This window comes from Oncorhynchus mykiss, chromosome 25 (genome assembly GCF_013265735.2).
Source record: "Oncorhynchus mykiss isolate Arlee chromosome 25, USDA_OmykA_1.1, whole genome shotgun sequence".
NCBI lineage: Eukaryota > Metazoa > Chordata > Actinopteri > Salmoniformes > Salmonidae > Oncorhynchus > Oncorhynchus mykiss.
This window is the reverse complement of record NC_048589.1, coordinates 29,340,383-29,353,578: the sequence shown is the minus strand read 5'-3', so window position 1 is coordinate 29,353,578 and position 13,196 is coordinate 29,340,383. Positions and strand designations below refer to the sequence as shown.

General features: G+C 42.5%; 1 protein-coding gene across 2 annotated transcripts in view; it reads right to left on the bottom strand.

Moving 5' to 3' along the window:
- Positions 1 to 11,128, bottom strand: part of LOC110505758 (tectonin beta-propeller repeat-containing protein 2) — a 35,399-nt gene extending 24,271 nt beyond the window's left edge. The window contains exons 1-11 of one of the 2 annotated variants that reach the window (XM_021585185.2): positions 10,936 to 11,128; positions 10,254 to 10,497; positions 9,942 to 10,070; positions 9,257 to 9,388; positions 8,636 to 8,793; positions 4,849 to 5,155; positions 4,351 to 4,483; positions 3,679 to 4,140; positions 2,711 to 3,468; positions 2,304 to 2,487; positions 1,064 to 1,237 (exon numbers count right to left, since the gene is read on the bottom strand). In XM_021585185.2, coding sequence (XP_021440860.2) covers positions 1,064 to 1,237; positions 2,304 to 2,487; positions 2,711 to 3,468; positions 3,679 to 4,140; positions 4,351 to 4,483; positions 4,849 to 5,155; positions 8,636 to 8,793; positions 9,257 to 9,388; positions 9,942 to 10,070; positions 10,254 to 10,475 — 2,659 coding nt within the window. In that variant the 5' untranslated portion in view covers positions 10,476 to 10,497; positions 10,936 to 11,128. Of the gene's footprint in view, positions 1 to 1,063; positions 1,238 to 2,303; positions 2,488 to 2,710; positions 3,469 to 3,678; positions 4,141 to 4,350; positions 4,484 to 4,848; positions 5,156 to 8,635; positions 8,794 to 9,256; positions 9,389 to 9,941; positions 10,071 to 10,253; positions 10,498 to 10,624; positions 10,839 to 10,935 lie in introns of those variants that run through there. The other variant, XM_021585186.2, reaches the window with a different exon arrangement.
- Positions 11,129 to 13,196: the final 2,068 nt, after the last annotated feature.

Below are 13,196 nucleotides of genomic sequence, written 5' to 3'. Positions count from 1 at the left end.
AATCTGAAGCTGGAAAGACAGCAAACTAGCTGCATTTAGTTTCATTTGACCTGTTTTCTACTGACATTTCTTTGCATATATCCATAAAAATGATGATTCATGATCTCGACTGGCTGACAAAAGCTGCCTGCCTGTCTGTCTCTTCCCGACTCCCGTCAGACACGTTCAATATTATGGGACAGCTGAAGATTGGATTTCAGTATAGAAAAACATTGTTGTAAATGTCAGAGACAGACAAGGTTTATACAAATCTCCCCTGCTGAAAATCAAACGCTAGTCTAAAAGAAGTGGGAGATAATGTCAAGATGCTTTTTACAGAGGAGATCAAGTTTATAAATTGCCTGGCTGGGCTGTTGAGACAGTGGATTGCGCAGTGAGATGAAACAGAGTAAATAGGCATTTCAACATCATAGCTTTAGCCGGTGGTAACTAGTGGAATAGACATCGGCTGGAATGCGGTTTTAACCAATCAGCAAACAGGATTAAACCCACCAAGTATAATAATATAATACTTGTCATGACCAGCAGGGCAGGGCCAGCGAGTGTGTTTACAATCCATCACAACACCAAAGGTTAAATATTACTTTCTAAAAGCATGTTTTGGATTTACTAGGCTTCATTATTTTGATCCTTAATATGCCATCCGTACAGAATTATGATTACCTCTCAGAAGATTTAGCCAGTGACTGATGATACTATTTACTATGGGCCTGAACAGCACCATCTAATGGAGAATGGTTAATCTCAGGAACTGATTTGCTGAATTGAGAGTTCAGACTTTGCCAATAAACAGGATTGTGATATACTATTCTTAATACTCTGAGGCCACCTGGGGCTAAAATCACAAAGTCTTGTTTAAAATAGAGTGAACCAAGTTATGCAAAAAGTACATTAACAATACTTACATTAAATAAGTATTAAAATAATGTTCCATCAAAATCTTGAAGAAACTAAAATTTAACATGAATTTGTCTAAATGTGTTTGATCTAATCAGGTCTGTTCATCTATACTCCATTGAGAGTAAAAGTGATATACAGTACTGAATAGTCACCAGTAGCTTACCTGTCTGCATGTAGAGGTCCCCGCTGGTTCGGATGATCCATGCTGTGTCTTCACCAAGCGCCACAAAGGCAGAATCCTCCAGGGCCTTGTACCAGTGCCTCTTTCCTTTGATGGTGACTTTACCACATGCATACGCTGTCATGGTCTTCTGTTCCACCTTCCATAGCAGGGACCCTAAAATAAAATGAAACTTTAATGCATCTACTAATATGTACACTACTGTTCAAATGTTTGGGGTCACTTAGAAATGTTCTTGTTTTTTAAAGAAAAGCAAAAAAAAATGTTGTCCATTAAAATAACATCAAATTGATCAGAAATACAGTGTAGACATTGTTAATGTCTAAAGTCCAGACATCAGTTGTGCACCGAGGCCTCCCACTCCTCTTTCTATTCTGGTTAGAGACAGTTTCACTGTCCTGTGAAGGAAATAGTACACAGCGTTGTACGAGATCTTTAGTTTCTTGGCAATTTCTCAAATGTAATAGCCTTCATTTCTCAGAACAAGAATAGACTGACGAGTTTCAGAAGAAAGTTATTTGTTTCTGGCCATTTTGAGCCTGTAATCAAACCCTCAAATTAAAAATAAGGACATTTCAAAGTGACCACAAACTTTTGAATGGTAGTGTACATCCAAAGATGTCATTTTGGTAATCAAACTAACCAACTCCGAAAAGTAAAGATCTATCTCGATGATAGTGGTTGCTGGTGCAGTTTGTCTCCCTCAACTACAGTGCCTTTCATCTCTTCCACAATATATACACATGATAGACCCTAACAGACCCAGTCACTGAATAAAAGTTCAATAAAAGCTTAAAGGTACAATATGCAGAAATGGCCCGCCATTTCCTGGTTGCTTAAATTCTAATAGTTCCCTTAATGTCAGTTTATATGATAAAACAAGCAAAAATAGTGTAGATAATCATTGTACCATCTAAACCGCAGTGGAACATCTTTTCAATACCCCAAAATATTGTATTTTTAGCTGGTGTTCAAAACCGATAGTCAAAGTCGCAAAAATTCAACTTAAGAACAGGAAGCATAGAAATAGTGCATATAGAACAGATCTACAACTTCTTAGACTTGCTTTTAATGATAATGACAGATCTATAACTCACATTTCTATGTGAATTTGGTCGTGTCGCCTAAAAGGTTACATATTGCAGATTTAGAAATAAAAGCATCTAACAATAGATTAATAAAAGCTTCTGCTAAATGACCATATTACAGACATCCTCATCACCTGAAGGTGACAGTGCCACCTGCTGCACATTGTCCTCAAACTTCTGCCAGCTCAGGCCCCTGTCTGGGAGGGCACTGCAGTACAGGCCTCCTTTAAAGTCCAGACACCAGATGTATTGGTCAGTCACAACCAGGTTGAGGATGCCACAGCCTGGCCCTGTGTAGCCCATCCAGCTCTCTGCCAACTACAGGAGAGGAGAGAAGGTTCAAACCAGACACAGCATCCTACAATAATGGTTTGTGTGTTATAAATGTGCCATAAAATGACTAATAACAATCAAATGATCCGTTGCTTTTCATTTTGATGCGACATTACTAACCACATGGTATCCTATTGAAATGGAATGTGCAATATGCAACGTCACATGTTGTGTGTGATATAACTGTAACCACTAGTATAAGTATTACTGTCTTGTCTTGGTCCTGCTGCCTGATGTTGGAACCCTGGAGGTTGAGGGCATTGAGTCCGTCTCCCAGGCTGGCGCTGGAGGCTGAGTACGGAACTCTGTGGACAGCGTAAATGTCCTCCTCGTCACTTGAGGGGCCCTGCTCAGGCTCCAGGGAATAACACATCTGATCAACACAGCTAGGAGGCTCCAGATCCAGCAGACAGTGCTGGTGGTGGGGGTCGTCCTGGTCCAAGTCATCCAGCCCAATGAGGGGGCTCAGGAGATCATCCTCCTGATCCTCCATGGGGTCCTGCTCCTTCGAGGTCTGCATGTAGGCAAAGGTGCACTCCAGTAATAGGTCTACGTGTCGGGTGGGAGCCTCCCCCTCTTTGTTAGTGATGGAGGGGCTGTTGCCATTCTTTGGGTAGGACTGGCACTCCATGTACTGGGAGGGCAGGGACATGGGGCAGGAGGGAGGCTGAGTCCCAGGGGGTTGAGTCTGAGTCAGAGGGTCCTCTCTCTGGTCACCACCCTGGCTCTGAGCTCCAGAGGCAGTGAGTTCTGGAGAGCCCCCACTGATGGAGCCCTCCTGGTCGGGGGATCCGCTGCTCCTGCTCTGTAGGTCCAGACTGCTGCACGGGAAACTTGTGTGGTCGGAAGCTGAGGGGGGCTCACTGATAGAGGTGCGGGTCCCCCCGTCGCTGCCCCCTCCTCCATCCTGACTGTAAATGCTCTCGGACCAGCTGTTGTGCTGCTCACTGATGCGGTTTCCACTTTCTGTAGAGAGAAAAAGAGAGAGCGGGAGAACATAGCAGCAAGAAGTTTCAACATTAGTGGCTTGAATCATAAGAGAAAGGTAATTAATTATAAGACAAGCTGTTAGTTTTTTAATCTGTTAAAAAAGCAATTCGCAGCAATTTTTTTTACATTTTTTGATCAACCACAGCATAACACACTAGATCTTAAATCACTACAACTGCCACTCGCCTTGCCTCCTCCTCTTGGCCTTCTTCTTGACTTTTATGGCCTGGACCACCAGCTCATGCTGAAAGTCCTCCTGGTTGATGGCACTGTATTGGCTGGAGGAGAGCTCTGACTGCTCCATGGTGCTGGTGGAGAGCATCATGCCCTGAACGCTGTCGCAGGACGTGATGGAACTGCTGCGGCTATGAAAATCACTGGTGCCCCCTACACTGCCCCCTCTCTGGTGGTCCAGTCGCTCCCCCACTTCAGGCCTCTCCATCAGGGCTCCGGCCTTCCCCGCCTCGGGGCTGTTACTCAGCTGGTCCTGCTCCAGCACCTCCTCATCCACCAGCCTCTCCCGCTCCCCCGGCTCTGTGATGATGGCCATTGTCCTGATAGTCTGGACTGTCTCCACAGAGCCGGTGGGAGGGAGCAGGATGGTTGGAGTGGTCAGGGGAGAGGTCAGACGGAAGGACAACTCAGAAACTGGGCAGGAGAAAGTTAAGAGCAGAAGATTGTTATATATGTGGGAATGACTATAGAGATACAAGAATTCAATATTAAAGTCTAGGAGTAAAGAAAGGGTTAGCTGGAGATCATGATTCTTTCTCTTTCAACTCTCTATGGTTGGTTTGAAATGAACAAAGTGCTTCTGACATATTATGACATGACGATGTACTATGTATGACATCGTACTGTTGGAAGCCAAGTCCTCAGGAGCATTTGAGATGCGAACAATGTCCCGATCTCCTTTCAGGATGAAGATTTCATTTTCGGTGCATGATACAGAGACGATGTCCCCACAGCTCTCCAGTGCACCGATGATCACCTAGAAAGGCAGCATTTTTTTTTTTTTTACAGAGATAGACCTATAACATGACTCCCTGACAGGACACAGGTTTAAAGACTCTCACAGGCTAGATTCACCTACCTGACTACTTTTTTCTCTATCAAAATATGATGTGACAAAAGTGATTCAAAAGTGATTCCCTGGTTGAGGAAATACATAAGACAGCTAAAATCCATCTATTAATGTATCTATTAATCCAGATATCCATGTAAAGTATCCATTCATTTGTATTAAGTGAATGATGTAAATGTTCCTGCTTGTCTACCCTTCTGTTATGAAAAAAATATATACAAAAATATTTCAACAACAAAAAAGTATCCATTCCTGCCTGAGGACATCTTTACCTGGTTGAGGCAGTCCAACACGTAGACACTATATTCGTTCCAGCTGAGGACCCAGCCCTCTCTGAGGAAGCAGCTCACCACACCCAGCTGCCTCTCGTGGGGCCGACAACCCCCCGTGGGGCCCGGCCTGGCAAACAGCTCAAACTGTGGCACCTCCTGGTTGAACAGACGCTTGAGGACCAGTGTGTCCACCACATGCCCACTTACATCCGTCCGCCACAGCCGGAGGCCAGGCCTCGCTGCATAGACAAGCAGGTCACTCTGCTTACACAGGCCTGGCTGGAAGCACGCACCAAACTTCCCATTGCTTTGAGGAAAATCAACAATGCAAGATAAATATATTACATTGAACAAAAATATTAAACTCAAATTGCTAGATTTTCTTTTTTTATTACTGCTTTTACAGTTCATGTAAGGAAATCAGTCGATTGAAATAAATAAATTAGGTCCTAATCTATGGATTTCACATGACTGGGAATAGAGATATGCATCTGTTGGTCACAGTCAGATAACTGACTGTGAAAAAAAAGGTAGGGGCGTGGATCAGAAAACCAGTCAGAATCTGGTGTGACCACTAAGGCTGTGGTGGTCATGATATTTTGTCAGCTGGTGATTGCAAATAATAATAATAATAATAATAAAGCAAATAATTGCCAGTCTCACGATAGCTTAACATTAATTAACAAACACATTTAGCATCTTCTGGCTTCCACGCAAAGCCTACAAGACACTGATGCAGACCTTTGGATCATCTATTTCAGAAGAACAGAATAGCATACTCTGCGTTGTCCTTGTTAGCGCCTGATCTGGTCGTGCCTTTTAGCTATGGGCAACACTAGTTCATTTAGCAAAAACATTTACTTAGTATTCCATGGCATTATTTTATAGTATGAAGAATACAATTGAACAGAGCTGAATAAAATAGAAAGGATATTTTCTCCAAACGATTTGAGGGAGTGCTCACATACGGCTACTCTGTGTTAAGCGGTTAAAGAAACAGGTCCTCCTATATACGTCATTTAGAGTTCCTTTTGTAACTTTAGTTGTGAAATAAACGTTGGGCTATATGTTTGGATTTTTTATACATTAAGGCTGCATGAGGTGACTAATGATGATTTTTAAAAAGTTGCATGAAAAGGCATGAGCTCTGCTTTGTTTTTTTGCGCAAGCTGTACACACTTCATCAGTCTGATTTACAATTTGACAAGCACTTGATAATGCCTAGAATTTCCCAGCCGCATCCCCTTTGTGTGGCCATAATGCACCCCCAAAAAAATCCGTTGTGCCCTTGGGCTGAATATAAAAATTACAATTCCTTTCTCACGTCTGCTTGCTCCGAAACACCTCTCACTCACATGGGTTTCTCAGATTTCTCAATTCGTATTATTCCAAACATAGTCTGGGACAGTTGTGGGATGTCATAGATCCCAAATTAATACAACGACTAGTATCATCAAAAAAACAATTAATTGCAATGAGGCTGACGCAGCAGATCAGAACGTTTAGCTAAAAATGTTAATAAATTATTAGGCTATTTCTTCACATTATAAGCGCAGCAATTAGCACACGGCACTGGGCTTACGGGCAAATGTTCCAAAATGCAATCAATTTGCAGGAAAAAAAAACATTCTCTAAAGTGACCGCAAATGTGATTATGCATGTAATGCTTTTTAAAGTAATTTTTATGGTGAAAATCTTGAAACTTACGCGCTGCGTATGTATGCCAGTTATGCTCTACACCAGTTGTAAAATGGATTAATGTGCTTCATTTTAAGTAGTTATTTGGCCACTTCAGTTGTGATACAAACCTTATCCAAACATATAGGCCTATGAGCTAGGCTACTTGATGTGTGTGACTATGACTTGAAAAAGTTGCAACAAAAAAAAAGGCATGCTCTGTTTCTTGCCTTACTGCACACAAACTGGGCATTATTCACAAGTTATATCATTCACAAGTGATAGGCTAATATTGTCACCCATCAGACTATTCTTAATTTAATTTTGTCTTTACATATACTAAATAATATAAGTGTGAAATTTGTTTTATTTGTTTTATTTAGAATGGACCATTATCATGCACCGGTCTCAAAAAATATATGTCATATATGCACTTAAATAGTGAATGGAGGAGGTTTTCCTGTGGTTAATTTTCATGCCAGCCAGGTAGGCTATGCTCCTGTGGTAAAGAGAATCAATGTGATGAATAGTTGAGAAATAAAGTTAAGAAATAAATATACTAGACCTAGCCTAGCCTATAGAAAGCTGATGGGATCCTCCTCTTTTTAATATAGAGGCCATCACTCCGTTTTCTCACGCAATTGCATAGTCTATAGAAATGTTGCATTAGATTTTCAATCACATTAGCATTACATTACTTTTAATGTGAGTGATTATAGGCACAATAGAGTGCTGAATAAAAGGAAGTTAGCAAGTTCGGTAGGCTGCTAATGACCATCAGCAGCATCAGAGTTGAGAAGCCTAATCACCGTGACTAATAGGTTACGTGGAATTTGACTGTCGTCATGACTTGTGACCGCCGGTGTGGCGGTAATACGATCACCGTAACAGCCCTAGTGACCACCACTTGCCGCATGCAGCGTGACATATCTCCTTTGCATAGAGTTGATCAGGCTGTTGATTGTGGCCTGTAGAATGTTGTCCCACTTCTCTTCAATGGCGGTGCGAAGTTGCTGGATATTGGAGGAACTTGAACACGCCATCGTATACGTCGATCCAGAGCATCGCAAGCATGCTCAATGGGTGACATGTCTGGTGAATATGCAGGCCATGGAATAACTGGGACATTTTCAGCTTCCAGGAATTGTGTACAGATCCTTACGACATGGGGCAGTGCTGAAACATGAGGTGATGGCGGAAGATGAATGGCACGACAATAGGCATCAGGATCTCGTCACGGTCTCACTTTGCATTCAAATCGCCATCGATAAAATGCAATTCAGTTCGTTGTCCGTAGCTTTATGCCTGCCCATACCATAACCCCACCGCCACCATGTGGCACTCCCTTCACAACATTGACATCAGAAAACCGCTCGCCCACACGACACCATACACGCTGTCTGCCACCTGCCCGGTACAGTTGAAAACGGGATTCATCCGTGAAGAGCACGCCTCTCCAGCATGCCAGTGGCCTTCGAAGGTGAGCATTTGCCCACTGAAGTTGGCTATGATGCCGAACTGCAGTCAGGTCAAGACCCTGATGAGGACGATGAGCATGCAGATGATCTTCCCTGAGATGGTTTCTGACCATTTGTGCAGAAATTCTTTGATTGTGCAAACCCAGTTTCATCAGCTGTCCGGGTGGCTGGTTTGAGAAGAAATCGATTGTGGAGGTCCCGGGCTGGCGTGGTTACACGTGGTCTGCGGTTGTGAGGCCAGTTGTCTGGATGTCCTTTGGGTGGTGGACCATTCGTGATACATATGGGGAACTGTTGAGCGTGAAAAACCCAGCAGCGTTACAGTTCTTGACACAAACTGGTGCGCATGGCACCTACTACTATCCTACTACCTACTATATTCCGTTCAAAGACACTTGTCTTGTCCATTCACCCTCTGAATGGCACACATACACATCTCAATTGTCTCAAGGCTTAAAAATCCTTTAACCTGTCTCCTCCCCTTCATCTACACTGATTGAAGTGACATCGATAAGGAATCATAGCTTTCACCTGGATTCCCCTGGTCAGTCTATGCCACGGAAAGAACAGATGTTCTTAATGTTTTGTATACTCAGTGTAAGTTGTGGTACTTTTAATGAATAAGTGGCTACCTCTTCCTAGGCTTGGTGCCCAGCTGCTGCAGGTTCTGTTCCTGGGTGTAGAACAGCAGGGATCTCTGATAAGAGGAGATGAGCAGGACCTTCTGACTGTACTCCAGCTGGACTATGGCTGAGAGCTCCTCAAACAGTAGCACTGGGTTACACACACCCTAAGGATATGAGCATACAACACACGTCAAAGCTCCAACCGCAATACTGGGTTACATACACCCTGAGCATTCTGGGTTATATAGACCCTGAGGATACTGGGTTACATACACCCTGAGGATACTGGGTTTACATACACCCTGAGCTTTCTGGGTTACATAGACCCTGAGGATACTGGGTTACATAGACCCTGAGGATACTGGGTTACATAGACCCTGAGGATAGGGGGTTTACATACACCCTGAGGATACGAAGGTACAACACATGTGAGAGAATTGAGTTAATAAACAAACAGCACAGTGTGGTTGATAGATATATAGATAACTGTTATTGGAGGAGATAAGGGAGTATAAAGGGGTAAAAAAAAATGCTTATTATAACTGCATAATACCTGTAGGCTTTAAGTAAAGTGTTACTGAAAATTCACACAAAAAAGACCTTGACCCAAAATGAAAGAAGCTATACCTGATCCAGGTCCACGGTAGAGTACACAACCTTTCCTTTGTCATCACCAGAGAAGAGCTTCATTCCATTAGCACTCCAGGCCAAGGCAGTGACTGTGCTTTTGTGCAAACCAACCACATCAAATCGCCTTAGCTACAGAAAATAGAGGGACCTCAGTGTTTTTCTACGCAAATGGACACATTTACTCAGCACTTACATCTGTGCTGTTTGCACCTGTTCATTTTAGAAGGGAATAAAAAGGGTTGGGTGGTATATGAATGTTTATACCATACTGTTCCTGTACCATAACATACTATAGTTTCTAAATGTAAAAATAAATAAATACAGCTAGCAAATTACTAGCGAAGTCCCATAGCGGATGCTTGCTTAAATGCTAACAATATGCAAGCGAACATAAACTAATTGCAACCCAGCTCATAAAGTTATACAACAATCACAAAAGGCTATTCACAGTTTGCTGCACGCAAAAAAAATATATATATTAAACAGCAGGGATCTTGATCCAGAAGAGGATTGATTGTCTTTGCTCTAACCACTTTTTTTTAATCATACTGTAGGTATTTCTAAACACCTCGGTATACAGTATATTACCCAAGCCTAGAATAAAACAGAAAAAAACCCAGCTCAAAAACACTATCTTTAGTCATATCAACAGTTCAGTTGATTGATTGGTTTGTTGGCATACCTGTTTGTTCCTGCCTGGAAGTTGAGACACCAGTTGAAAGACAGCAACCCGACCAAACACCGTGCCCACTGCCACCAAGTCATCAAAACAACTGAGCAGCTTCACTGCTGTGATAGCTTCGGATTTCCCCTGTAAATATAACATGTTTAGAATGACATACCTACTTACTTGGGGCAAAAACATTTACTTACATTTTAAATGGTTTGTAAATCTCTAATATTTGGATGTTTGTTACCAAATTTGCTTTGGGGTGAAGGTGCATGCAACATAATTAAATCAACCAAGCAATGCCTAAAACAGTGGCATACTCACCTCTATGCTGTATTTATTAATCTGGCTGACCCGCCTGCAGTACAGGTAGAGCATCCCGATACTGCTCCCCACAGCAATGTAATCGCTGTTGGTGTCCAGAGCAGTCAGGTAGACCACTACAGAGCGGAAGCCTTTCTGGACCTTGGCAGGTATTGCATTAAGCAAGTAGTATAGGGGACAGAACTCCCTCAGGGCGCTCTGTGGGGGAGTTTGGGCTGCCATAGTGCACAGGCAATGCTCTGCTCTGTTGACAAGAAAATTAGGCACGGCTATCAAACATGTGTGGAACGCATGGTGATAGACATGACATGTATAGCATATAATAACATAATACTTGGCTAGACTACATAGTGTGGGACTAGGCTTGGTACCTAGCTTGCTAGTTGCTGCAGTGGTTATCCTCAGGGTTTTCACACCTTCAGTTAGCGCTAGCTCGATTAGCCTAGCTAGCAACAATCCACATCAACTGAAACTACCAGCTAGTGACATTACTTGGGCAGGTAAAAATTGAATTTGCCTGCAACCGAAAATATTGGATAGCTAACGAGCTTAGAATGAGCACAGCCAGGCCAAGAGCTGTTTATCAGCAATGTTGACATGAGCTAACGTTAACTAGATCATGTTGACTAGCCTAGCTATCGTTAACTACAAATACAAAACACAAGTGTTTACACAGACTTACATTATATTATGTCCCTATATCCTGTTATCATATAGATGACACATACGTTACGCTAAAATCGTGTATAAAAGATAGCGCTGGCGACATTGCTATCGCATCTTTCTATGATTTATTATTCGAGAATGTCAAGCGCTCTGGTTGTCAACAACCCTACGACTTCCTAGTCTCGCGGGAATACAATGATGCATGGCTGCCACCTACTGTGCCAGATGAGAAGTTTATTCTCATAAAAATGTTTTTAAAGGTTATCAATATTGTTTATTTTTCTCTGTTGTGTGTCAAACTAAACAGGCACCTTGATATTACGGCCAACATTTGTGTATTCATGGACACATACAGTAATCCCAGTGAGTGCCCTGCAGCATCCAGCTATGTGTATTAACATTTCAATATGATAGACAAAGCAAATATTTGTTGGATCCAGAGCTTGAGTCTGGTAACTTTAATGAACTTATCCTCTGCAGCAGAGGTAACTCTGGGTCTTCCTTTCCTTTGGCGGTCCTCATGGGAGCTAGTTTCATCATTGCGCTTGATGGTTTTTGCGACTGCACTTGAAGAAACTTTCAAAGTTCATGACATTTTCCAGATTGACTGAGCTTCACATCTTAAAGTAATGATGGACTGTAATTTCTCTTTGCTTATTTGAGCTGTTCGTGCCATAATATGGGCTTGGTATTTTACCACAAATGAACTTTTAACAAGGCACACCTGCTAACTGAAATGCATTCATGAAGCTGGTTGAGAGAATTCCAAGAGTGTGCAATGCTGTCATCAAGGCAAAGGGTGGCAACTGAATAATCTCAAATAGAATATATATTTTGATTGGTTTAACACTTTTTTTGGTTACTAAATGATTCCATAAGTGTTATGTGATAATTTTGATGTCTTCACTATTATTCTACAATGTAGAAAATAGTAAAAATAAAGAAAAACCATGGGATGAGTAGGTGTGTCCAAACTTTTGACTGGTACTGTACATCATTGGGTCATACAGGAGCAGGCGGTTACATCCCTGAATTTGATGTAGAGATATATCGAAACTAACAGATTAACTGTCAGTATATTTAGTTGAACCTTTGGCAATAGTAGGTGCTCCAGTGGGTGGAGGACGCTCCACCAGTCAGAAATGTACTATGGTCAGATTCCCTGTCTGTATTGAACAGTTTATCATCCATAAAATCTAATAGGAGTGACCTACTATTGGAGGCATTCATGTTATTATGGAGAATCAAGAGACTGGGAGTAGCAGTGCGATTCTGCTGGGTCCCAGCCCACCAAAATGGCTTTAAAACTAGATCTAATTGATATTTGTCCTCCACTAGGTAGAGATGTGTGGCAGAAGAGGTGGGACTCAAAGCCCAAGGGCTGGCATTTATATGCCCTCCAAAGAACAGTTGGTGGACCAAGATTCAAGGGTTAGATTAAGAAGGGAGAGGTAGTGTTTGCTCAGTTGCCTCTAGGACTTTGTACATTGAAATCGGCATTATCGGCACTGACTATCCTACCGATCCTCGACTTCGGCGATGTCATCTACAAAATGGCTTCCAACACTCTACTCAGCAAACTGGATGCAGTCTATCACAGTGCCATCCGTTTTGTCACTAAAGCACCTTATACCACCCACCACTGCGACTTGTATGCTCTAGTCGGCTGGCCCTCGCTACATATTCGTCGCCAGACCCACTGGCTCCAGGTCATCTACAAGTCCATGCTAGGTAAAGCTCCGCCTTATCTCAGCTCACTGGTCACGATGGCAACACCCATCCGTAGCACGCGCTCCAGCAGGTGTATCTCACTGATCATCCCTAAAGCCAACACCTCATTTGGCCGCCTTTCGTTCCAGTACTCTGCTGCCTGTGACTGGAACGAATTGCAAAAATCGCTGAAGTTGGAGACTTTTATCTCCCTCACCAACTTCAAACATCAGCTATCTGAGCAGCTAACCGATCGCTGCAGCTGTACATAGTCTATTGGTAAATAGCCCACCCATTTTCATCCCCATACTGTTTTTATTTATTTACTTTTCTGCTCTTTTGCACACCAATATCTCTACCTGTACATGACCATCTGATCATTTATCACTCCAGTGTTATTTTGCAAAATTGTAATTATTCGCCTACCTCATGCCTTTTGCACACATTGTATATAGACTCCCCCTTTGTTTTCTACTGTGTTATTGACTTGTTAATTGTTTACTCCATGTGTAACTCTGTGTTGTCTGCTCATACTGCTATGCTTTATCTTGGCCAGGTCGCAGTTGC